Here is a 27,743-nt window from a genome sequence, read left to right as displayed (position 1 = left end):
TTTTAAAGTTGACAGTCTTTATTTACAACCTTGTTGGCAAAAGGTGGAGGGAAAGTTTAAAACATTTTAAACAGAGGGCACCATAGCTGACGCTGTATCAATTCACGAATCCACATCTTTAGCATCCAGCTGAAGAAGTAAAGCATATCAATACCTACTGGAGCATGAACATCTGAATCTGTACCAGCTCCATTTAGAGTACATTGCTCAAATATTTTAGGCAGTTTCTAAATCAACTCAAAATTACTTATTAAAAAATGCAGTTCTGGTGAAAAGAATGTTCATTTTGAATGTATACTGCACCTGGTAGTAATAAACCCACTTAACTCAAGTTATGCTTCCTACTTTTAGTTGAAAATTACACCTCATTTTCTGCGATGACAGCTCTCAATTCAATTATTAACTACTCTGAATAGCTTACGATGAGGTGTAGTCAAGAGTGGAGTAAAGGAAACTGAAGGAAAGTACTTCTGATTTTTGATGTGCCCTCCAGAATCAGTTGGGGAAACCATAAACATCCTGTTTAAGAATTCTAGACGAAAAAATGATGTAGTCAGTTTTCACTTTGTAAGGTAGACTTCAATTTTCTTATTCGATTTGTTTGTTCATTCTTCTAAATCAAGAGTGTTTAATTCTTCTTCTAGTTCATCCAAGTCCTCTCCAGTAAAAAGATTTTCATCAACAGGAACTGCATCTATTACTCCATTTTCCTGTTCTCCTTCTGCCTCGTTTTCTTCTAAATCACTTTGCTCCCCATTCTCTATCCCACCTCCTGAAGCTTCACTTAATTTGTTATCTGAAAATAAAAAATTCTTACAATGTCTATTAATGTTACAAATTCTTAGTCACTGTCTCTCTCTCACACACACACACACTCTCTCTCTCTCTCTCTCTCTCTCTCCCCCTCCCACCACCAACTAGGCTCCATGCTTGAAGAATATACACACCTATGTTTTGATGCAAAAATACTGCCATACGGCCATATTCAACTAAGACTTATGGCACCTACTAATGCAATTCATCCCACTGAACTCAATAGGACTACTTGTGTGCTTGTAGGACTGGGTTTTTAACAGTTACAAGTGAACATAGAGGTGCATAAATGCAAAAGATTTTTACAACTCCTGTCCTCACCAACTGGTTCATAATATTAAGTTATTACTAGGGCTGCTGATTAATCGCAGTTAACTCATGTGATTATCTCGCAGTTTTAAATTGCACTGTTAAACAACAGAATACCAATGGAAATTTATTAAATATTTTGGCTGTTTTTCTATATTTTCATATACAGTGTATTCTGTGTTGTAATTGAAATCAAAGCATATATTTTTATTACAAATATTTGCGTTGTAAAAAGTGATAAAAGAAATAATATTTTTCAGTTCACCTAATACAAGTACTGTAGTGCAATCTCTTTATCATGAAAGTTCAACTTACAAATGTAGAATTATGTACAAAAAAACCTGTACTCAAAAATAAAACAATGTAAAATTTCAGAGCCTGCAAGTCCACTCAGTCCTACTTCTTGTTCAGTCAATCGCTCAGACAAACAAGTTTGTTTACATTTCCAGGAGATAAATGCTGCCTGCTTCTTGTTTACAATCAGGGCTTTGGAGTGGAGCAGCAGGTTTTTTCCTGGAGCTGGAGCGGAGCTGGAGCACAGCTCCAAAGCCCTGTTTACAATGTCACCTGAAAGCGAGAACAGGCATTCTTCATGGCACTGTCATAACTGGCGTCGCAAGATATTTACATGCCAGATGCGCTCAAGTTTCATATATCCCTTCATGCTTCAACCACCGTTCCAGGGGACATGCGTCCATGCTGATGACAGGTTCTGCTCAATAACAATCCAAAGCAACGTGGACCGATGCATGTTGATTTTCATTATCTGAATCAGATGCCACCAACAGAAAGTTGATTTTCTTTTTTGGTGGTTCAGGTTCTGTAGTTTCTGCACTGGAATGTTGCTCTTTTAAGACTTCTGAAAACATGCTCCACACCTCATCCCTCTCAGATTTTGGAAGGCACTTCAGATTCTTAAACCTTGGGTCAAGTGCTGTAGCTATCTTTAGAAATCTCACATTGGTACCTTCTTTGTGTTTTGTCAAATCTGCAGTGACAGCGTTCTTAAAATGAACAACAACATGTGCTGGGCCATCGTCTGAGACTGCTATATCATGAAATATATGTCAGAATGCAGGTAAAACAGAGCAGGAGACATACAATTGTCGCCCAAGGAGTTCAGTCACAAATTTAATTAATGCATTATTTTTTTAACAAGCGTCATCAGCATGGAACCATGGTGGCTGAAGCATGAAGGGGCATATGAATGTTTAGCATATCCGGCACGTAAATACCTTGCAATAAATAAATGGTAGTCTATTATTGTTTAACAGAACGATTAATCACAATTAATTGTTTTAATTGCTTGACAGCCCTAGTTATTACTATTATTCAGTACTGTATTATAAGTCCAGAAAGGTCCGAATCAGGATCAGGCTTTTATATGGTAGCTGCTGTACAAATATATAGTAAGATGAGTACTTGCCTTAAAAAGTTAGCTAACAAGTTTAAGGTAAACTTACAGATTTTGGAGTCATCATTCATTCACTTATTTACTAAAACAGGAAAGTGTAAAGAAAGGTGTTTCCTTTCCCAGTTTCAAGATGTAATTTTTAAATCACTTAAAAATTACAACAAATACTGTAGTAGAAATGACTGTAAATATTAACTGGAGGTCACAAAGCAAAGGGCATTTCTTCCATTAAAAAAAAAAATCTGCCTACAGCAATTCCTTTCCCCTATACTAGAAAATATTGTGTTCTGAAAACACAGAATAACGATATGTGAAGCAGCATTAAGATACTATGGCAATAAGCACTATACAAATCTATCAAACATTTCTTCAGAGCCGCTCTCTATTTGGGTATTGGAAAGACCTTTAACATTACTTCAATGTACTGTATCTGTTAACTTAGTTGTGCCTAAACAGTGAACTTACCATCTTTTTCCACTGAAGTGTATGTGCTGAATCGCTCAAGACTAGCCACAGTAATACCAGTCTCATCTACATCCTTTGGGACATACAGGTTCAAGTCTACATCATTTATCCTCACAAGATCTTCAACCTGAAAAAAAAAGGTTTTTTTTTTTGCATTAATCTTTGTTTTCCTGTAACTGATTTGTTATCAACTTTTCTTACTGCAAGTTTTATTTTGTTTGGTATAAGTAACAGCAAACTAAAAGGGACACCTACTATTTAAGTACTAGCCAAGCGTCTCAAATTTAATCATAATTACTTTTTTATGGAAGCCTATCAAAACCAAAAAGTTAGTCTCTAAATTTTAAATGGTAACCAGCAATATGAGGTAGTTAAAAAGAGTTAATACTTGCTTCTTTACCTCATCTTCACTTGATCCCTGAATATAATTAGTGTCGTCTGCTTCTTCATCATCGGCGTCAACCAACTCAGGACGGAACTCAAATACTTCACGTCCACTGATCTATCCATCGGGAAGCAAGTAAGACATGTTCAAACAACACTGATTATTATCTGTACTGCAATTTAGAGAATAAAAGAAAATACACACAGCTTAATTTCAGGCCAGCTACCTCATTATAAAGTGTATTTCACTCTTTCCTCTTACAAGTAGTAGTATTTGAGTGGAGAACATACCACCAGTGCTTTGCCAGCTTTAAAATCTGCTTTCCTCCGTTCCATATCTTGTTCAGCCTTGTCAATCTTTTCTTGTCTTTTTCTTTTCTTCCATGCAAGAAAAGACTCTAGGGTGATTTTGGTAATGTTTGGTCCTAAGGCAGCACGCTGTACAATAAAGATATTAGCTTTAATCAATCTTTGTGAACACAATGATCTACAATACAATAGGTTAAGTTTTTCTTCACAAATTAAGAAACTGACTCTTAAAATCATTCCCTCTTAAGATTTTTCTGTACATTAGAGATACTTAATGAGATTTTTCTTTTGACTTACTTACTAATAATAAACATGCATTCATGCACTCAAATTTGAGATTGCTTGACTCAAAGAAAAGTTTAAATAGGCTACATCCAAATCTATTCTACTACTATAGGTAACCCAGCAATATTTAAGAAATGATGGTTATGTGCATCCTTAAAATATAAATGGTATGAACCAAAGCTGTCAATTTCAACGGCAACACTTGTCCTGGCTTTTGAAGAGATGTTATTAATAAAATTCCCAGGTTCCTTTTAAACAATAAGCAGAAACGCCACTAGATTTTTCTTCGGGTTTCAATCTTTTCTACTTCCTGATTAACACAAAAAAAAACCACACACAGAAACCCAGTCTTCAATAGTGCCTACTGTTCTTAGATGCTGCATTTCTGTACTACAAGTCAAAATTCTGACCTAAAACATTGCTGCCCTCTAGAGGTAAATATTCAGTTAAACTTTACTTTGCAATCTTATCTGGTGAATAAACTGGAGAAATTAACAGTTTCAAAAGAAAGACTTGATTATTTTCAAAGACTCACTAAGTATATTTCACTCTAACACCCCAATGGATACAAACATCAGTGAGTACCATTTTACTATGTTGCTAGAAGAGTATTTTGAACATGTACCTCTTTTCAGAGTACTTTGTTAAAAAATAATTAATTAAACCATGTAATATTCAGGCTTGAATGACTGAGTTAGCTATTACCTTACCTCTCTTTCTATTAGATCTTCTAAAGAAACTTCATCTTCCTTTTCCTCCTTCTTTTTGTCTTTTTTTAGTACAAAGCCAGGAGGGAGAGCATGGCGGTACATACAGTTGTCTCCTCCACCAGGACAAACCCAAAACCAGCCATATTTGTTGTTTTCGATAGCATCAAGAAAATACTTGCAGACCTGTATTAAAAAACAGTGGTTATTACCCCTGAATCCTACCTTCTCCTCCCCAGCTACATACACTGGTAAAGTGAGTGTGTCACATTAACTCAGGAACAGTATTACAGCAATGGTCAGTAATTCACAGCTTGTCATATTACATTTCTGAGCTATCATTCAAACAGAAGTCCCAAGAAGAAATATTTTTGAATGTATTTTGATTAAAGAACAATGGACAAAAGAATACAACTGATTAACTTATTTAAATAAAAAACTACATTTAAAGTTTTCAGCAGCTTTTTCTGTTAAGGTTTTCTAAATTTGAGCCATCTGTTTCCCCAAAGGAATGGTGATTGATTGTCTAGTGGTATAAATCCAGAGTCTCTGTGTAAAGCGAGTTGGTCAGGTCTATGTCCTGTTCTTCATTGAGAGGTATCCAAATTTAAAAAGAGGCTATGGTTTTGTATGTTTTTGACAGTCTCAAACTGATACATCAAGAATGTAATGAGAATGGAGACTGTACTCTACTACCCTTTCAACCTTGGAAGTTCTCCTTTCCAGGTCAAGTTTTTAAGCACACAGAAGGGACAGCATGCATTCTTGCTGCAGTCCTACACCCATCTGTAGATAGAACACTTCAGTTGCCAGAGCTGTGAATGTGGCAACTTTAACAAGCAATTTATTAATTTTACTATAGATCCCAAGCTGTTCTTTCACATTTCACTTCCAACTGTGTCATGAGTAATATTTAGTTATTGTGAAATAACAGAGCATGAACACAACCACCATTTTCTTGTATTTTTAGTTTGTATGGATAAAAATGTGGAATTAAAAGAGTGAAAAACACAAAGGTATAAAATATTAAAGATTTAAACTGATGCTAGTTAAGATACAAATTAAGGTCCCAATTTAAAATATCCCATAGTTTTGGAGCCCTAAGGACTAGAAAATACCTTCTAATTAAGTGGTTTTTTTTAGACTTAGCATTACAGAAAAGATTAAACTGTATGCACTGATAGGGCACTCATGGTTAGAATATTTCTTTGTTCCCATCTATAAATCTATTAGTATCTTAGGTTCACAATCAAAAAAGTAAGATGTGCAAGAGAATCAATTCATAAGTAATCCTATTGGCATATGTAACTATGAACACTTGAATCTTGAAAATGGGTAGTCAAATTACTTCCAATAATGTACCAGGATTACTCTTCATACTGTTTATGAAATCATTTTTATCTTAGAAAAAGATACTTCTCATACCCAAATATGCACATAAACTATATATTTATAACTATAAAAGAGCCTTGCTTATTTCAGAAATATGGCAAGATGATAGACTAATGCAAGTCAACCTTTATCCTCAAAATGTCTTTATAATAGTCAAATAAAGATTTCAAGATATTCTAGTAGAAAAATCCAATACCTTTCCAAATTTAATTCTCTCTAATGATAGCTAATAACTACTGCTACTCAATTAAAGAAAAGGACATACTATTTGAGTTTTGGGTTTTTTCTTTTCCGCCTCACCATGCTTCTTGTTCACCACCTCTTCCAGCTTTTTCTCATCCCAATTATCCATTGTATCTAGATATAAATAGTAAAAAAGTTGGTTTCACTTACATCTCGAATTATAACTAAAATGCCAAACCTCACAATCAAACTGCTTTGGATTCTGCAGTTTAACTGCAGTAAAGTAAAAGCAATACTGTCAAGTTTAGGTTCTTAATTATGATTTAATAAAAAGGATTTTCAAAGCCTCACGTGCTTTTATTTAAATCCAAAATTATTTGAGAGCATTTTAAAGAATTTACACCTCTTCCGCCACATAAACTCATGTCCTCCCCCCACCATAGAATCTGAGATTCCATGTCTGTGTTGAGTGGATTGGGGGGAAAAAGAAGTAAACAAGGAACAGTAGGTGGGATGGTGCCCAGGAAGGAGCTGGGGGGAAAATAGTTCAAATAAACACATGAGCAGGAGAAGAGAGGCTGACAGATATAAGTCAAGGCAGGAAGTTCTTTATCATCTTTGGTGATACACAAGAAGCAGCCATTAAAGAAAAGAAGCTGTGAAAGGTTGGAACACTAACAAGAACAATGAAATCATACGTGTGGTCCTGGTGCACCACTTCAGTGTGTCAAAAGGTTAAAATATTACCAAGCAGGAATGGCATACAACATTGTGTTAGTGCATGACAACCACAAAAGAAAATTGACCTGTCTTAGTGTAGCTCTCTAACCCATGCTGAGCAAAAGTGCAAAGCCAAACAGCATTCTATTTTCAACTGATCGGTGCTGATGGAAAATGAAGCCACAGACAGAAGCTTCCCAAGCAACCTGAATTTAAAATACTGTTCATACACATTATGCTACTACTAATAGCATATGTGTAAAAACCATAAGTTGCAGTTCATTTGCTTTTTCTAAAGCCTGGCTATCTTTAGAAGCAATTGGAAACTAAAAGGAGCCAATTCTATATGACTTGCCACCTCTATATTGTAAATACTCCACACCACCAGATTTTACGGACTGCTGCCCTGTAGCACATTGTCTTTATTATACTAATCCATCAAAATAGGGACTAGAAAAAATTCTCTTGCAGATATGAAGTTGAGTGATTTTTCTTTTTTAAGTCGGCTCAATATTATTTGTATTACCAACCACCTAGAAGTCCCAGCCATAGGCCACAACCTGATTGTGCTAGGCGTTGTACAAACAGAACAAGAAGACTATTCCTGCTCCAAAGAGCTTATGAACTTCTTATTAGAACTTTGGCACCAGAAAAATATGTTGGCAGTTATTTTCCAGAAAGAATATACCTTTTTCAAGATCTTCATCTCTTGCATCAATGTAAACACTTCGTTTTTCACACTTTCTCTCCAAAGACAAATCATGAGAAAACTTGCACTTATCTCCTTTAGTGCACTGTCCTTGCTTGAAGAAAGCACAAACTACTGATTTGGGATCTGCACCTGTGTCATATGAAATTTAGTATTTTAGTACTGTTTCCAGGCAAAACATTTTAAGTCACATTTAAAATTATTTGCCAATTTTTTTCAAAAAGCATTAACGCAACATTTCAGTTTTTAAACACCAAACAGTAGAGCATGGAAATTCAAAGTTAATTTAAAAAAAAAACCTAGAAGTTATTCACAGTACAATCACCATCACTAACTTCTCTCAATCTACCTCAATACCACTACCAAGCTGCTGTCTTTCATGTACTGCATGCTTCATACCTACTTTGTTGTTAGGTTTGTTTTAAATGTCCAAATTGAAAGGCATTTTGATATTTAAGAAAAACTGGCATCAATGTGTGGCTTAAGTAATGCATGTGACCTACTCTTAGCTTACTACAATAGGTACTAATTCAAGAATCAAATTCACTTTAAAACTATCAACTGGGTTGATCAAGTTTCTTGTACTTAATTCCTATATTGATTCATAAGGCATGATATTTTCAGTGGCAGCCATCTAGCTCCAGTGCAACATAGTTAATGGAACCCGATATAACATGAATTCGGATATAACACGGTAAAGCAGTGCTCCGGGGGGGGGGGCCTGCGCACTCCTGTGAATCAAAGCAAGTTTGATATAATGCAGTTTCACCTATAACGCAGTAAGATTTTTTGGCTCCCAAGGACAGCGTTATATCGAGGTAGAGGTGTATTTTCACAGGCACTGAACCACTGCTATGGGACGTATTACTATAGCAATGAAACTACTAGGATTTAGTCTTAATGAGGCAGTGATGTTTATGGTTAGGGCAGGTGTCAGGCAAAAAAAAAAAAAAAGTTTGAGTTGGCCAATGATCTGATCTGACACCTAAGGGCTAGTCTACCCTATACAGGCTCTGCTGATAGTTACATTGGCACATTACATTATAACTCTACTGGCAGATTCCCCTAGTCCAGGTGCAGTATATGCCAACAGAAGAAGTTCTTCCTGATGGTATATTACCACCAGCTCCCCAAACAAAGTTAGCTATGCAAGCAGAAGCACTTGTTGGCATAGCTGCATGTACACTGGGGTTATGGCTGGCACAGCTAGGTCAGCTAAGGGGTGTGATTTTTCTCACACCCCTGACCGACGCAGCTATGCTGAGAAAACTTTGTAGTATAGATCTAGCCTAAGACACAACAACCATGACTGTTTCCCCACTCTGTAAAATGGGAATAATGGTAATTTAAAAGTGTTCCTTACTTACATAAATAAAATAATCAAACTGTTATACTTTTACAAAGAAAGAGACACCACTGAACACTAAGGGGGGAGGACACAGAGAACGAAAACTATATGCAAGGCCCACAACTGGCATAGAGCCTGTAGAACCAGTTCACTGCAGCCTCTGGCAGAGGGACAGTTTCAGAGAAGGACAGTGCTAGAGTGAGTGCACTACACTCTAGCAATCTCCAGGGCAGAGAATTGGGGAACTGCAACTGGCTCTAACAGCCCTCCACCCCTGACTCTACTGTACCCAGTAAAAACTGGATGCAGCACAGAATCAGACTGCCAATGTTAATGAAGAAATCTCCATTGAAATCAGTACAGATTTCTGTACTCGGATCAATGACATTATGACCTCACAATGGTTTGCATTAAGAGGTCACATAATATCCATTAACCCTTCATATCCATTTTAGTTTTATTTGTTAACAGAATGGAATTATTAAAATAAAAAAGTTAGAACTGCTTGCTTATAGATAGGAAAACTGACATTTTAAATACTTTTTGAATGTGAACTACATAAAATACCAATAGAATTATCTACAAACTAAAATATTACATTACTCTTAGTTTACCTTTACTAATTTTCTGGGCAGCAACTACAGGTTTGAAGAGTTCATTTAGTTCCTGTAATTCTTTCTTCTTATCATCTTTCTTTAATTTCTTGTCACCTTCAGTTTGAGCAGCCTATAATAATCCCAGATTTGAAGTAAAGGTTATTGAGAACCATGAAATTACTCACAATTTGTACACTACAATGTCAAAGATAATATAGCATGCAATATTAATTATATGTCATATAGAAAGACAGTCACTGATTTAGAAGGTGTCAGCATTATTCTTTTCCTAATATTTCCTTATATTAATGGCCAGGGTGCACTATCTAGCAAATGTTAGGAAGAGCTAAAATACATTTCAAACCGAAGAGAGGAAACACTTTACTAGGGCTAAAATGTACTAATATGATTGAAGGACCCTTTTCTATTTTTGTTCCACATTTATGGAATAGGAAATCAGGAAATAAGTGTCATTGCTGGCACAGGACAGCCATCTTCTAGCAAGACTCTAGCAAACACAAACGGTCACAGTACAGGAATAACAATTAAAGATCCAGTGCCAACACTCAGCCCAGTTACTCTTGGCCAGGATCCACAAAGGTAGAGACTCTACTATTAAAACCCTAAAATTTATGTTTTGTTCTTTCCTTTTATGTGCATCATCAGCAGCTAGCCACGAAGTCTGGCTTTGAAAGTCATCTTAGTCATTACATCACCTAGCCAATTTTTTATTTTATTGTGTGCAGTTCTTCAGCATTACAGTGTTCTGTTAATAACTGATGGTGTATATAGCAGGAAAGCTTAGTTTCATTTGAATTGTGTGCGAGGAAGAGAATGAATAAAGTAGAAAGGGAAAACTATTTCTATGACTACAAGGGAGACATTGTGAATCTGCCTCCCCCTTCTAGTAGTTTAAAAATCCAGTCCCCTCATCATAAGTTACTGTTACTTAAGCTGGTAGGAAAAAAGACCTATACCCCAATACCTGGACCTGTGCAGAAGAACGAAGACATGGGAAAATAGCATGTACAATTAATTAGTTTTAGTACGCCTGACTCTCCTCCCAAAGTTGTTAATGAGACTTTATACCTAACTATTTAAGGATATAATTATGCTCCATTATTAGCAGTAGTAAATATTTATATGATGATCGTGTATAATGGCCCAGTCAGAATTGAAGTCAATGGTAAACATTCATTTGAAAGAGTCATTCTCTTTTTTTCAATATATTGCCATTCAGGCTCTGCAGCCTGGATGCTACCAGTATAATACTACTTCCAGGCAGAGGCATAATTTGATGCAATGCAGAATTAAAAGCAGGCTCCCCTCTTCCCTAAGTGATGCATAGAATATCTAACTTTCAAAATAGTTATGAAGGTAAATTGATCCTGGGCTAACAGTCAACCTAAAAAAGATGCCAAATTATCTTTACAATTTTGATTTCTAATGACATTCAATCTAGAAAAGCCTATTTCAATCCTACTTTGCATCTGATGGATGAAATGGCACCTCCACACTTGTCAACTACAATAAAAACCAGTATGTTTAATGATTTACTCTTTGAAATTACACACTTATTAGAGTACCTTTGTTACACCTCTAGGATTAGAGCTGAAGTTGTTTCTTAGCTTGACAGCACTTCCATTTGTACCTCAAGACATGCCTGTCCTTGACTCTTGAGGGTTATTCACAGAGGTATGGCCTTGGGAGGTACAGCACTGTATTAGGATTAGATGTTGAAAGTTCTCTTTCCAGACTTCTAGGTTTCCTGGCTGTTTGGGGAGAAAAGTTTCAACATCTAATCCTAATACAATGATGTACCTCGCAAGTCCGTAAGACATACAAGGATATACCTTGCCCAGTTTCCATTTTTTGTTGAGAGAATTCTTCTCTACTGCGCACAGCTTTGTGAAAAAGCAGCAACTGAGTGAAATCAACATGAGTCTGGTCAGTTTTACAATTGCTATTCAACCCTGGGCAGCTGTGAAACTGACATGAACCAAAAAAGAATTTCACAGGGCTCTAAAGATGATCCTAGCTAGCGACCTATGCCTCATGCTGCAGAGGAAGACAAAAAACCCAAGGTGTCACAATCTGACCCGGGAAAAATTCCTTTCTGACCCCACGTAAGGCAATCAGCTAGACCCTGATCCTGTAAGACCCACCCAGACACCTGAGAAAAGAATTCTTGGTACTATCACATAGCACCGTACCTTCCCATGCTATGTCCCATCTCTGGCAGTGGCCTAAAACCACAGAAATGTCTGCCTGGAAGGAACCTCGAGAGGTCAGGACCATTCCCCTGAGCCAGGACCATACCTAGCAGGTGTTTGTCCAACCTGTTCTTAAAAACCTCCAATTACCTCCCTTGGAAGCCTATTCCAGTGCTTAACGATCCTTACAGTTAGAAAGTTTTTCTTAATATCTAACCTAAATCTCTCCTGCTGGAGATTAAGCCCATTATTTCTTGTCCTACCTTCAGTGGACACTGAGAACAATTGATCAATATCCTCTTTATAACAACCCGTAACTTACTTGAAGCCTTATCACGTCTTTTTTTCTCAAGACTAAATATACCCAGTTTTTTTTTTTTTTTTAACTTTTCCTCATAGGTCAGTTTTTTTAAACCTTTTATCATTTTTGTTGCTCTCCTCTGAACTCTCCAGTTTGTCTACATTTCTCAAAGTCTGACTCTCCCAACTGGACACAAAAGCTTCAGGTGGGGGAGTCACTCATCTGTAGTGAGTAGAGCGGGACAATTACATTCTGTGCCTTACTTAAAACACCCCTATTACTACATCCAGAATGATATTAGCCATCTTCACAATTGTACCACATTGTTGCCTCATATTCAATTTGTGATCCACTATTACTGCCACACATTTGCTACTTAACCTCCACTGCCTAGCCAGTATTACTGCCTAGCCACCTCTGATGCTTCAGCCCTTAGAATGGAACGGAGGGGAAAGAGTGCCTTTCTGACCCCTACAGGTAAGAAAGGGCCACTTAGTTTCACTTTTGTTTATAATTAGGTGGTAGTTATTTAGCTTCAGGTTTTCACACACTAGCGCAATAATATAATGTTTGGATTAAAAGCATTCCATAGGAATGTTTGCTAATCCTGTTACCACTGGAAAGCTTTTTAAATATGGAAACATCTTCACTAGTTGAAAGGTTTTATAAAAAATGTATATTAAAATTTTTTCTAGATTTGGAACTATGTTATCCTTCAACTAGATCAGGGGTCGACAACCTTTCAGAAGTGGTGTGCCGAGTTTTCATTTATTCACTCTAATTTAAGGTTTCGCGTGCTGGTAATACATTTTAACGTTTTTAGAAGGTCTCTCTCTATGTCTATATTATATAACTAAACTATTGTTGTATGTAAAGTAAACAAGGTTTTTAAAATGTTTAAGAAGCTTCATTTAAAATTAAATTAAAATGCAGATCTTATCAGTTTAGTGCAGTGGTTCTTAACCTCGGGTGCATGCACCCCCTGGGGGGTGCGAGATGCCCTTTCTGGGGGTACGAGACATGCGAGATTTTTTTAGAAGGTAAATCATCGAAAACACAAATTAAGCACAGGCACATAAGTACAACTACTTTGTTTCATAAAACCTATGTATTTATTAACATTATACATGTTTTAATGATTACTGTAATATACAAACAACGTTTTTAAGTTTTCAAGTTTTTAAGCTAATTGTAGTGTAATTTTTGATAAGGGTTGCAGAGTGCTGGGACCAGGCCAGGAGCAGAGCCCTGGGCTGGCTGCCAGTACCCCAGGTCAGCAGGAAGGCTGAGCAGGGCCGGAGGCCCGGCTGATAGGGGGCCGGGCGGCTAGAACCCCAGACCAGCAGCAAGGTGAGCGGGGCCAGCGGCCAGTATCGCAGGCCGGCAGCAGGCTGGCAAGGGACCGGCGGCCGGAACCCCAGACTGGAAGTGGGCTGAGCCACTCAGCCGCTGCCGGCCGGGGGTCTGTAAAAATCGTCTCGCGTGCCGCTTTTGGCATGCGTGCCGCAGATTGTCGACTCCTGAACTAGATAAACATTAACTTAACAATAATGATGAAGAGATTTAGTGTCTGACAATTAAATGGCTATTATTTTTAAAACAAATCTAAACCAACTGAATAAATTAAAATTGTGCTAGCAAAAATACATTAGGTAAATAATAAATCTTACCTCAACAACATCTCAGTACAAGTCTATATGAGACATTATGATTGATAAGAGATAATTAAGTGCTTACCTGTCTTGGATTTTGTTGACCAAATTTAACTTGATGAGTCACAGCCTTGATAAACTTCTGCTGTTTTGCTCCTTTCTTATTCTTTAGACCAAATGTTTTGTCCTAAATTAGAAGAGATTTGTATAAGTGATGCTTCAGCTACTGGACAGTTTTATGAAAAGTTCAATTTAAGTTACAACAAAAATTTACTGTTCCTTTCACCTTATCAATACCATTCCCACCCTTGATTTCCCCAAAGCTACTTTGATCTGAGGAACATAATGGGCAATATTTAGTCTTGAATTGGGCAAAGATTGAAGGTCTCATATCAAATTAAACACTAGCTCTTAAATTAAAATAGATTTTTTTTCAGTTTAAACAAGCCATGTTATTCTCAAAGGTAACATACAGCATTCAGAAATTACAGTTAATTCTTTGTTAGTCAAGAAAGAGCAAGAAGAGTATTTAAAGATTTAATTAAAATAAATTAAAAAACCCTATGGTTGTAACTTCCAGTTCAATAAGTGTTATTTAGTTTTTGAATGATGTAATCTGGTCTATATTTAAATATAGAAGGCCTGCATGCAGACAGCATTAAAAGAATTAAAAAAAAATACGATAAAATAAAGATACCTCAACAAGGATTTGGTAAATTAAATAATCTCTCTCGATAATGTATCTCAATCCCAACAGGCAGTTATGAATGACTGAACCAATAACATGATGTAGCAATAGTAAAATGAACAGAATAAAATCTTACATTCCATCTGTCAGGCTCAGTTTACCATGTGAGTTGCATATCATTTTGAGACTCAGCTCCAAAACAACTCATAATACTTTATTTTCCCTTTGGAGATTTCTGTAGTAACTAGAGTCAACTTTACAAATCTGTAAAACCTATAGGGCTTTTTATTTAAAAAGAGGTTACCTTGCATTACACACACCTTTAACTTTGACTTGTGGAACAATATTATTCCCAAGCTCAGTGTGTAACACAAAATAAAGAAAGACGTTGTCTATTCCAGTGGTTCTCAATCCACGGGCCACTTGCAGCCCAATCAGCACACAGCTGTGGCCCAATCAGCACACAGCTGCGACCCATGTGACATCCTCAGGGCCATACATGTGTTATATATATATAGTGTGGAGGTGGCCCACATAACACATAGAGAGCTGCATATATGGCCCACAATGTTCACAAGATTGAGGAACACTGATCTATTCTATTGAGAATGATATAACAGAAAATAGACTAGAGGGGTACTTAAAACACAATACTTTCTGGGAACACCAGTTTCAAGTTCTGGGCAGCAGAAAAAGGCTTCTCAGTTAAATGCACTAAGCTATGGAAAAGATAGAAACTACATATATGACCTTAAAATGGACTTGGAGGTTCTGCTTATTTTTTTTTTTTTTTGGTGAATGCCATTCCATGGCATTTTTGTAAACACAACAGTTGCCCTAGGGTGTCCAGCCAAAAGCATTTCCCCCTTACTGCTGTTTTCTGTTATGGCAAGGTATGCTTGTCACTTGCCTCCCCCAGAGGTGCTGAACCAAAGGGTCCTCCAAATTAAGTCATAATGTCTTCAATTTATCTGAATATTTGTGTCCCAAAATTTTGTAAAACAGTAAAATATCCATATAATCCTTTCTTGTCCTGCATTCTTTTAACAGTTTTCTTTACCACTGCTGTAGTTCCTCTCCTCACCCATCTTCCCTATGTGACCACCTGCTTTCTGTGTGTTCAATCCAAAAATTGCTGAGTATCCCCCCGTTCCATGGCAAAAAGTGTCTGCTCACGCTCCTCTGCAGCAATTTGTCTCCCTACATTTCCAGTTTGTTTATGGAAGGCAGATCTTCTATCTCAGTTCCATTCAAATTTTATATAAAACCTGACAACACCCTTTACACTCCTATCTGCGGCAATGTATTTTTCTGTGACTGCAACCTCTATTTAAAGCCTATCTTTGCCTTTGATTTAATTCTATTTATTAGAAGCAGAAAAATATTTTATTGCTAGTCACTGGAATAAAAAAAAGTCACCCAATGATAACATCTTGGTTAACACAATTTGGGAAATGTTAATAGAGGAAAAACACGTAGCAAAATAACAAAAAAATAAATACATTTGAAACTGGTTACTTTTTATTGAAAACACTAAAAAATAGTTCCAGCACTCAAGCTCACAAAGTTTTACATACTAATTAACCATCAATAATAATAATGGATTAGTGATTTTTCAGTGTATATTTTTAATAATTTGTTGCTTTGCAATGACTGTATAGCTTTTAAATACAACAAATATAAGGCCTGGTCTACACTAGAAAGTTAGGTTGATGTAAAGCAGCTTATGTTGACCTAACTCTGTAAGCATCTGCACTAAAATGTCACACCCACCGATGTAAGTCACCCACTACGTCAACTTAGGCCATGTCTACACTAGCACTTATGGGGCAAAACTTTTGTCACTCAGGGTGTAAAAAAAACAAGAACAGCCCTGAGCATTGTGTGCACAGTGCTACGTCAACAGGAGATGCTCTCCCACCAACATAAAACCAGCTCAACGAACAATGGTAGCTATTATGTTCTCTCCTGTTGGCATAACGCGACTACCCAAGCACTCTTGCAGTGGTACAGCTGTGTAGACACTGCGTTACTTACATCGTCTATTGGCTGTCAGCCCCACATGGGCCTGACAGCTGGGGCTTCCCAGTGGTGGGGCTCCAGCTGTCAGTGCCCTCAATGCCCCAGAGAATTAAGTCGGTGGAAGTGCTCCTGGTATGGAGTATAGATGTTGACCTAACTTTCCTCCCCCCCAAAAAAGTCATATTTTCAGCATTTCAGAAGATATTCACTCACAAGGAATCCCAATGACAAATAAGCCTGTATAATGTTACAGGTTTTATTAAATAAAATTATAAACACTGACATTTCTTAACAGTCAAGAATAGTTTTATGAATGACAAACATTGTTAGAGGACCAACAGAGCACAAAATGTTACTACCTGATAATCTTTAATTTATTCAGCCTAGATTTGCTAAACAAGTATTTACCCATGCCATCAGCTGACATTATGCCCTGACACAAGAGACCATAGGCCAAGTTTTGCACTGGGATACACATACAGAGTGATTTGATTTGACTGGCATTGCAGACATACATCTGAAAGAGCTGAGCCCTGCAAGCTTTCCAACACCTGTGCTCTAATGTGTCAGAATAAAAACGTTGACCAACCCATCTTCAGGCTGAAAATAACCAACCCTGGTCTATTTACGGGATCCAATGAAAAGAGCAGTTAAAGGGCCACGGAGAAGCCAGCAATGCGTTAACAGATGCGGCTGGTGCCTTGGGAGAGGAAGGGCGGCGGAGTCCCTTCAGAGGCGCCTCCGTACCTGGTGGCAGTTTCTACACTTTTGTTTTTAAGCTTGTTGATTTAAAAAAAAATTCATAAAGTTGTTTCAACCGAAGTGGCCGCCCGGTAGCCATTTCCCCGGGGGGAGGGGAGGAAAATCAGCTCCGTTTCTAAGGCAATCTAAGGTTGTTGGTTTAAGGCTCCCCCAGAGGACATGGGATCAAGAAAGGGCCCGAGACGCATCCCGGGAAGGGCGAGGGGAAGGACAGGGGAGACGGGGGCTGGATCGGGGCCGAGGAGCAGGGACGGGACTACGGGATGCGGTGGGTAGCAGAGACCGGCAGGAAAGGGGCCGGACGGAATTCGGAGGCGACGCGGGGACACACCAGAGGCGTGACGTGCGACAGACGGTTACGGCCTCCCTGTTCCCCCTCCCTGAGCTACTCCCCCTCGCCCACCGCGACTGTGAGGCGGCTCCGAGGGCCTGGCCACCCCGGCTCCTCCCGCCGCCGCCGCCTCTTCCCGGCGCCCCCTCCTCACCTCGATGATCTTCTCCTTCTTTTTCTGGTCCGCCTTCTTATTGGGCCCCGCCGCAGGCGGCGGTTTCTTGGGGGGCATCTCGGGGAAGGGGGGCGGGCCCCTGTCCGCGCTCGCTCGGGTCCTCTCAGCGCCGCGGCCGGAAAGCGCGCGGGGGACCGAGAGGCCGTAGCTCACAGCCAAGCAATGAAAAACCAAAGGAAGGATTCAGTTTACGACAGGCCGTCAACGACCGCTGCCCCGAGGCGCTCTACGAAAGCGGTTGCGCGCGCAATCTGAGATGGCGAAGCGCGTGCAAAGATATTTCCCACAATCCCGCACGAGCGAAAAATCCCAGCGATGCCGGAATCACATGACTGGGGTGAGGCGAGGTTACCCGCGTGCCGGCTCTGCCCCCCGCTGCTGAGGGAACGGTCAGTGGTCGGGGGAGTGGGCCTGAGCCTCGTGCTCTCAGCCGTGATGGCAGGAGCCGGTTCCCCGCGCGTGCAGCGGGCGTTGGGCAGGAGCCGCTCGGGGACTCCCCGTTCCGCAGGCGCACCTCGGCCGAGCTCTCGCTGCGGGTCGGAGACGTGCCGGCCCCGGCCCCGCCCCACCTTGCTGCTGTGTGCTGACTTCTCCCCCGCCTCCCGGGAGTTGGCGTCTTGCGAGGGCGCTGGGTGTTGCTGGCGCCAGCGCAAACAGGCCTGGCTTGGGAGCCAGGTGTGTAGGGTGACCAGATGTCCCAATTTGATTAGCGACAGTCCCGATTTTGGGGTCTTTTTCTTAGATAGGCTTCTATTACCCCCCCCCACACACACACACACCCCGTTCCTGATTTTTCACATTTGCTGACTGGTCACCCTACAGGTGTGTGAATCAGCACCTGTAACGGTGGTGCAGGACTCCAACCCAGATGCTATACCGGTCATGTATGAAATACACTCCCCTTTCCCCTTGATCAGTAATATGCGTTTTCCCTATTCAGCTGCCTAAATGTAAAGTGATTTACAGCAAATTCAGCTACCAGGTGAAGTACCTAATGCTTCTCCCCAAAGCCAGACCCGCTGGTGCAATGACTTTTGGAAGAAGTGCATATTAAGGAGAGAGATGGACAGAGGGTCCCATTTGTAAGGGGATGTAAGGAAAGGGGGTTGGAGACTAGATTAGGGAGGGACTGGAGACAAAGCTTAACAGTGAGGCATGTGGCCTGGATAGGCTGGGGAATGAAGGGTGATAAGAGGCGGTTCTGAGTTTTGAATGTAGGCAAAGAGCTTAAATTTGATGTAGCGGGGAATGGGAGCCCAGCCAGGCATTTGGAGAGGGGCTGTATGTGATTAGGCTAAAGCAAATGCTTTTTCTGGCAGAATTTTGGATGGTTTCAAGGGGCATGAGCAAAATTGTGGGAGGCCAAAGAGAAAAATGCAGCAATCCAGGTGGGAAGTAGAATGATAGAACTGGACCTCGAGAGGTCATCTAGTCCAGTCCCCGGCACTCATGGCAGGACTAAGTATTATGGGACCATCACTGACAGGTGTGTTTGTCTAACCTGCTCTTAAAAATTTCCAATGATGAAGATTCCACAACCTCCCTAGACAATTTATTCCAGTGCTTAACCAAGTAGTCAGCATTTGGGCGAAGGGTTTTGTGGTGGAAATAATTTCAGTGGAGTTACATGAGGGTGAATATGGCCCATTTACTTGCATTTTAACTAACTTGATTCTGTGACAATGATTGTATTTATTTATAGCTTGTTTTGGTCCTTTTAACAATTACTTCCATTAATTTACCATGAAATTTACCATGAAAGGGAGAACCAGTAAAAAGAAACACCAGCCGGGGCCAAAGGGGGAGAGAATTTCAAAGGCACAAATGCAGTTAGGCACCTATTATGTGATATTATCTCAATTCTCACATAATTGGTGTTTTTAAAGCCCCAGCTCTTAAAGTCAAATATTAGGGCTGCATTTTTTACTAACTCTAATATAGACTTCCTCTGTAACCTTGATCAAGTCACTTAATTTTACTATGCTTTAATTCCCTCATGAGTGCGATGGATATAATAATACGTAATGTGAGTCTTAATTATTAATTATATTTCCTGGTTATATCAGAAAGTAGAAGTACATGTGCTAAAATACCAAACCACTTAAAGAGGCTACCCTGATGGTATGTTGGGCCTGACCAAAAGCAAAATGTAATGGCAATTGGGAGCTTGCTCTCAGAAGATTTCCAGCGTATACAGATTTGCAAATGCAAGAGGTTCTAATAGTTCTGATAAAGATCCACATCTTTTGAGATTTGCCTTATTACTTGCACTTGCTTCCGGATTCATTTGAGTATATTTGTCATCATCTGCATAACTGGAAAGGTTACCAATTTAAGTCTAATGTACTTTTACATCTGATATGACAATACTGATTTTATATAATGGAAATCACTTGTTTAAATTACTAAAAAAGCTAAGTTGTGCTGTGAGCCAAATCTATTGGGTAACATTCAGTATGACACTTACCTCTGAGAAATCAAAAATATGAAACTTTTCTATTAAGATTCCAAAATGAGCAAAACAGGAGCAGCAAGGTAATTCATATGCAAATGTGGTAATTGCTTGGATACAGAAGTTCCATTTTCCTATGAAATTTTCAATGTTTTTTTTTTTTTCGAAGTTGAAGAACCCATAGGAAAGGAGTCAGTTTATGTTGAGAGTAAAAGTGATGATGATTATCTCAGGGTAAGAAACTTACTTCTTAAGGAATCCTTGTCTTATATAATAAATTTAAAGTTAATTTAGTGCTCATGAAAGTGTTGACTGATAACAATGGAAGGCCTCAAATTTATATGAGAATAGGTATAGCGCCAGCCAGAACCATTCATGCTATCCCCAGTCCCCACCACTGAGTCTGATTATCTTCTTGCAATAGGTTTAGAATAGTACAGCTCCACTGATTTTTAGAGTAGTTATTTCTGTTTTATATTGGTTTATGTGAGAGGGTATTAGTCCAATTGTATTTCAGTCATTTTTGGGGTGAGTGTTTTAGATACTCTTTGCTAATACTGCCAACAAACACATTGGTTAGTGCTAATTATGATGGTAGTTCTGTTGTTTGGAATTTTGATCAATTTGCACGCCCATATAGCATCTTTCAGTGCTCTGTGTTGTTCTCACAGTACTCATGTAAGTGTTAAGTATCAATATCTGCATTTTACATGTAAAGATCTAGAGCATCCCCTCTCATGGAATAACCTTCAGGAGGTAGGCTGTGGGAGGAGTATCTTCTCATGTTGCTCTCCCCTCAGCTAATGTTGTTCTCACAATAAATACTTGAGCTTTCCCTGACGGCCCACTGATGTTACTTCCTGAAAATCACTTTGATGTAATAGTGATAGATTAATGTGCTCAGATGCTTGAAACAAGTTACTGGATATCTCTGCTGAAGTCCAGAAAGTGTACCCTGACTGGGGGTTGCTTCTGCAGAAGAGACTGGGATTCCATTACGGCTTATAGATACAGCCTTAATGGTGGTGTTTCTGGAGAACAGCAAGATGTAGTTGGGTTTTTCTTTGTCTCGAACTCTCAAATCAGGCTGCTGGTCCACCAAATGGCTGAAGAATATGGGCTATAGTACATAAGCACTGGGGAACAGGGAGAGAGATACATCAGCAATCAACTCATGTCTGGGAAATACTGATGCCAGTGGGCAAAACCAACCCCACAAATGTCAGAGCCCTCAAAAAGAGGCTCTTGCCCCTGGCAAGAAGGGAGGAAGCAGCATGAGACCTGAAAACGCTGCACCTAGAGAGAATGTAAAAAGAAAAAAACAGGAAAAGTGGGCGAGAGAGAATCAGGAGCTAAACATGTACCCACAGGAAGTAGGGAATAAACACAAAAGGAAAGGCTGCTCCCTTATAACGTTATTTGGCAGCCGCCTGCTTTGTCTACTGCTTGCAGAAAGAGCAGCCCGTTGCAGCTAGCTGGTGGGGGCTTGGAAGCAAGGTTGACCGGCAGTCCCCCTATCAGCTCCCCGCTCCCCTAAGTTCCGTGTGCAGCAGCTGCCCAGCAGGCTATCAATTGCCAGCAGTTCAGCTGTCCCTCCCCACACTGCCTTGTGATGCTCCTGCCCTCTGCCTTGGAGCTGCTCCCAGGAGCCTCCTGTTTGCTGTGCGGGAGGGGGGGAAAGAGATTGGCTAATGTCAGGGTGTCCTCCTCCCCCCTGCTCCTGCCCCCCGCCTATCCCATCTCTATGGGGGGAAGGGGGAGACAGGACAGGACTCAAGATGGAGGGAGCTTGCTGGCAGCAGCTGCTGTCTCAACTTGCTGATCTACTTAAAAAGGCAGTGTACTTAGAGTGGCGTCAGCATACTTAAAGGGGCAATGCGTATCTCTCTCTCTCTCTCTCTCTCACACACAGGGTGTGTGTCGCTGCCTGCATGCTGTCTCCTCTCCCTTCATTTGTGCTGCCTTGTAGAGTGTGAGGGCATATAACAATGTGGTAACCCTTGAGGGCTCAACCGAGTGCTAGTTCATCATTTATCAGTAAGGCATTCCCTGGGCAACATCCTATCCTCTTCCGCCCTCTGTAGGTATATGTGTGTGTATACCAGAAGGATATAAGAGAATAGTGGAAGGCAGGTATAGCGGCCTTAGAATGAGCAGGTCCCTGTTCCCTGGATAGCCAAACAAAGGCTACTCCAGGCTAATCAAGACACCTGACGCCAATTTAACCTGTTAAGGTCGTTAGGCTAATGCCGGCACCTGACCACAATTAACTGGCAAAGGGTCAGTTAAGGTCGTTAGGCTAATGGCGACTGCTGGAACCAATTAAGGTCCTACTCATACTGCTTAAAAGCTCTCCTTTCCAGCTCTTCTTCTCGAGAGAAGCCTCGGTGAAAAGAGCTGGAGGAGACAAAGCTTCCTGAATCAAGGGTGAAACTAGGAAAAGGGGACCATGGGGAAGTGGCCCAGGGAATCAAAGCAGCATCAGTGGTGAAAGGAAAGCTGCCAACAGCTGCTACCATTAAGGTCCCTGGGCTGGAACCCGGAGTAAAGGGTGGGCCCGGGTTCTCCCCCCCCCCCCCTACAGAGATCCCCTTGAGAGGGGAAGCAGACTTTGTTCCAGGCAGGAGGCCAAACTGTACCTACTGAGCTCTAAGGAGCAACAGAGACTGTGGGTATTCCACCTTCCCATCTCCCATACTGGCCTTTGATGAAAGTAGCTCAATAAGCTGTGACATTTGCTGCTGTACTGAGAAAGGGAGATCATATTGGGGCCCTTAGTGAGCTTCTGAGGCCACTGAATCTGCCTGGAAGCGTGGGATCCACCAATACAGGCTCAGAGCTTTGTCACTATATATGTCTTCATAAGAATTAATATAAATAGGGGGGTTAAGTTCCAGGGAAATTTTTTTCATCAGACATTTTTGTCTGGTGAAAAAAATTTCCCTGGAACCTAACCCCCCCCTATTTATATTAATTCTTATGAGGAAATAGGATTCGTTTAACATTGTTTTGCTTAAAGTCACATTTTTTCAGGAATATAACTACAATGTTAAGCGAGGATTTACTGTACCATTTCCCTCAATGCTAGAGAAGCTGCCTGTCCTCCAGATGTCTCCATTCTGTACTTTCACCTTCAGTGGGATTTGTTTGATGAAGAAGAATGGACACAGCTATCCATCAAGACATTAGTCTCCAAGTCCTATAGCTTTAGTTGCGAGGTTCTGGATAGCCAGAGTGTATAAACCCCCCCTCCAAGCTCTCATTCATATATCCTCTCATTCATCTACTCATTGCCTAGAGGGAGGAGAATTAATTCACAATACAGAGATTTTTCGAGGGGGAAGAGACCATATTGAGGAGAAAAAAACAAGACTACACAAAGCAAGCCAAATACTCCATTGAAAAATGTCTCCTACTATTTAGTTATATATATCTTCTGTTTCAGATTTATTTTGCTTAATAAAATTTAAACCTAGAGCTGTTGAGTATGTACAGTACCATAGTTAGCAACCTAAGTGTCCAACAGACTCATGGAGAACATACTGTCATTAAAACTGATTAATGACTCAGGAGTTAAGAAATTTTGATTAATCAGAACACTTAAGAATGTTAGTAATCCCACTGACTTTGGTAAGGCTTATTTTCTTAAAGTTAAGCAAATGTGTAAGTGCATTGCTGAATTGGGGCTTTAACCTATATATAATCTTTGCATTATATTCACCCTTATGTTCTTATATAGCTTTGGGACACTACGTTACATAGATACAATGATTTTCTAATATATGCCTGCACTAATAAAAACACAATCTCCAAAAAGAAAGCTGTAATCTCTGCCTTCAAAACCCAGTAAAGAATTTAATCAAGGACTGGATGGTAATACAGATTAAAAAATGCATATTCCTCATGGTCCAGTATGGTCTCAGGATAACAGAACAAGTCCTCTGATCTGCTCTTGATGTAACTTGTGTTAAATATCTAACCTAAGAAGCTTAAAAAAAAATGCTTCCATGGAATACTACTAACCTCATCAGGATTCTCCAAAACATTTAAAAAATACTCCCTTCTAACAAGTGACCTAGTTAACAATAATTACTTACTATAAACATTCATCAGTAAACCAAGCAAAACTTAACTTCCTTTCCAATAATATAACCAATAAATTCATACTTTGTCCATCAGGCAACACCTGTCTGCTGTTTATTTTGATTAACTATTTTTTACATTTATTTTCAGCGCTGTAAGAACAAAACCTGGATGGAATCACTAAACAGACATGACACCAGTTATACAACAAAACTGCTGGGGCTTGTTGTAAAAGAAAACAGGTTACTAAACAACTTGTAACCAAACAAAAAATATTTTAAATTAAGCTAGACTTCTCTTGGGAAGAAAACCAGCTGCCATGCTGCAGTCAGAGATGAATTTTCCAGATGTTAATCTTTTCCCCATGTAGTGTTGGCAGTTTTCCAACAATACTGATTTTTCACTTCTCTCAGGAAAAGCTATGTTAATAAATATACACTACAATTTAAATCCATGTTACCAGATTTGCCTGTTACTTTGGGGTATGCTCATTTATTCAGGTTACTCTTGTGGGGGAGGGGATTATGTAATTCTATCAATGTACTGCTTATGTCACTTGTGTTTTCATATGGAGCTCTACTTCTCCCTTCTGCAAGTCCCCTCCCAATGGCGCTATCCTGCAGGACCTAGGTTCCCTAGGGCTGGGTTTCTACAGCCCCAGAACCGGATGAACACACCCACACATACATTAACAGAGCAAGTCTGAGCGGACCAGGTCAATCAGCACTGTCAAGCTGACCCCTTATATGTCTCTGGACTCCCTGGGCTGGATGAAGCAGCACTTTCAAAGCTGCCTCTCCTTATATGCCCCTGGGCTCCATGGACTGGGTCACGCAGCACAATGCAACTAGGCTGCTTCAGTATTTGGATATCAATTAAGGATTCATTACTAGAACTGGTCTGATAACTGCTGAGCTGGGTGTGTGCAGGCATAGGTTCATTAGCATCTGGAGCAGAGATTCCCATGATGCAGTGCTTCCCTGCTTTTTCTAGTCCCAGAGTTCAGTGCGGTTCTCTGTTCTCCATTCTGTATGTAAATTGAGATGTCTTCCTGTCCCATCTTTCATGCAGATGAGGCTAGGGGAGTTGTCTCTGCTCTCCATTCTGTATGCTAATGGAGATGTCTTAATCTTGTCGTCCTTGTCAGGAGGGGTCTAGGTGTGTCTCCCAACGCCCTTCACTGCTCTCTGCAAGTTTTTTCCTCATATGCTGGCTTTTAAGCTGTAGCATGGCAATTAGATTCCAGCATGCCACAAGCTAGGACATAACATGTCAATCTCTTCATTCCATGTCACAAAATGCTTTAACCTCTTCTCACATTTAGCATCAGTTGTTTCCATTCTGTTGTGTTTTCTCACAGTGATCTGAAAGTTAGTGAAAATGAGAAATATTATCAATATTTTGTCATATTTTAAAAGCCGGCATTGCTAGACTGGTTTAATGTAGTCATTCATTTCAGTACTCATGTCCTCCAAAGCAGTGGTTCTCAACCAGGGGTATGCATACTTCTGTGGGTACGGAGAGGTCTTCCAGGGGGTACATAAACTCATCTAGATACAGGGAAACCCCGCTATAACGTGCCCCGCAATAACATGAATTCGGATATAACGTGATCATAAGGTGGCTCCGGCCGCCCCAAGCAACACAAAAAAAAAAAAAAGCGGCCGGAGTGCTGCGGAAGCGCAAAAAAGAAGAAGAAGGAAAAAAAAGAAAAACGGCCGGAGTGCTGCCAAAGCGCAAAAAAGAAAAAAAGAAAGAAAAAAAAAAAAAAAGGCTGGAGCGCCGCTGAAGAGAAAAATAACAAAAAATGTAAGTGCCTTCCCCACTGCCTTCTCCCCCCTACCCCCGCTTCTCCTTTTGGTGAGAAGAGCCATTCTCCTCCCCAGCTGCTCCTCGCTCTTCCTCTGCCCCTTGCACGTCTCCCCTGCTCTCCCCAAGTGTTTCCCTCTCTCGCTGCATGGCTGAGAGCCCCCGCTGCTGGAGCTGCACCCTTTCAGTTACTGTTATGGGCAGTTTGCAAACGCAAGTCATTTTCTGCCCAAGAGAAATTGACCAGCTTGAAACTGACTGGCTTGAAATGGTAAACCTCGCTATACCACGACCCCGCATTTATCGCGATCGAATTTTTTGGACCCCAATCATCATGTTATAGCGGGGATTCACTGTATTTGCCTATTTTTACAACAGGCTACATAAAAAGCACTAGCAAAGTTAGGAGAAACTAAAATTTCATACAGACAATGACTTGTTTCTACCACACTATACACTGAAATGTGAGTACAGTATTTATATTCCAGTTGATTTAATTTATAGTTATATGGTAAAAATGAGACAGCAAGCAATTTTTCAGTAGTAGTATGCTGTGACACTTTTTTGTATTTTTATGTCTGATTTTGTAAGCAAATAGTTTTAAAGTGAGGTGAAACTTGGGGTATGCAAGACAAATCAGACTACTGAAAAGTGAACAGTAGTCTGGTAAGAGTGAGAGCCACTGCTCCAGAGAGTGGCATATGTTCATATGGTGTCCTTGAGTGATGAATTTGCATTTAGATCGCTTGGTTAGCTGAAAAATATGTATAAAGCCTAAGTACTCCTATGAAGCTTGAAAATAAGATAGAACAGTAATTTAGACTTGCTAAACCTCAATCCTGAAGTCTTTACAAAGGCAGGACTACCATTACTTTCCATGAGCATCACTTGCCAGCAGTCTGCAGATTCAGGTCCTGAACTGGCTTTACAGAGAACCTCATTTCCTATAGTATCATACTATTGCCTGGTCCTTTCTTCATGTATTTGTTTTCTCCCCGTCTCCTGATATGCATAAATTGTCAGCACTTTGTGTACAGGGCCTAGTGCAATACAGCCTTGAATTCTATTTAGAGTTTCTAGGTGCTACCATTATAAAAATAATGTAATTAGCTTAAGCGATTTGTTCAAAATGCTTGGTTTCTTTTAACCAAAGTCACCAACTATTGAGGCTAGCGAACACCAAAGTGAAGGGCAAAATATTGTCAGATTGTAAAAGCACAGGTGTATTTACTTAACTAATAGGGTAACTTTTACAAAAGCTTCTGAAGACCACACTGTGATCTTGAACTGCACATGGAACTCCTCTGCTGGGGATCTAGAGCAGTATAACAACAACAATACATGCCTTTCAATATAGATGTGAGAAGAGAACGTGGCCTTAAATATTCCAGTTATCAGAGCACATTTCAAATAGAGGGCAAGCTAAATTTCATTTAGCAAGAGACAATCTTTCATACTAAAAGAAATAAAAATTGTCAAAGCTCCTTGAGTACACATTAATTTTGTATTCATTTCTAGGCACTGCAATCCCAGAAAAATATAGACAAATATGGGGAAAATCAGAGAAAATGAAGAGGGATCAGGAAGGAATGACTAAAAGAGAAAATATGAATAGTATGGC

General features: G+C 39.9%; 1 protein-coding gene and 1 long non-coding RNA gene across 2 annotated transcripts; one reads left to right on the top strand and one right to left on the bottom strand.

Moving 5' to 3' along the window:
- ZC3H15 (zinc finger CCCH-type containing 15) lies at window positions 1-18,311 on the bottom strand. Its single transcript, XM_005306534.4, has 10 exons — window positions 17,758-18,311; window positions 13,886-13,987; window positions 9,653-9,764; window positions 7,670-7,822; window positions 6,344-6,435; window positions 4,690-4,872; window positions 3,677-3,823; window positions 3,402-3,503; window positions 3,002-3,128; window positions 1-796 (listed from the first exon to the last, which is right to left on the bottom strand). Exons 1-10 carry the CDS (start codon window positions 17,833-17,835, stop codon window positions 606-608), a joined length of 1,287 nt encoding a protein of 428 aa, XP_005306591.1. The 5' UTR covers window positions 17,836-18,311; the 3' UTR covers window positions 1-605.
- LOC112061798 (uncharacterized) lies at window positions 18,038-26,028 on the top strand. The gene is made up of 4 exons (XR_002890389.3): window positions 18,038-18,167; window positions 20,400-20,464; window positions 24,464-25,323; window positions 25,400-26,028. It is a non-coding gene; the product is annotated as an uncharacterized LOC112061798 (long non-coding RNA).
- Window positions 26,029-27,743: the final 1,715 nt, after the last annotated feature.

This window comes from Chrysemys picta, chromosome 11 (genome assembly GCF_011386835.1).
Source record: "Chrysemys picta bellii isolate R12L10 chromosome 11, ASM1138683v2, whole genome shotgun sequence".
NCBI lineage: Eukaryota > Metazoa > Chordata > Testudines > Emydidae > Chrysemys > Chrysemys picta.
This window is presented reverse-complemented; position numbering and strand designations above follow the sequence as displayed.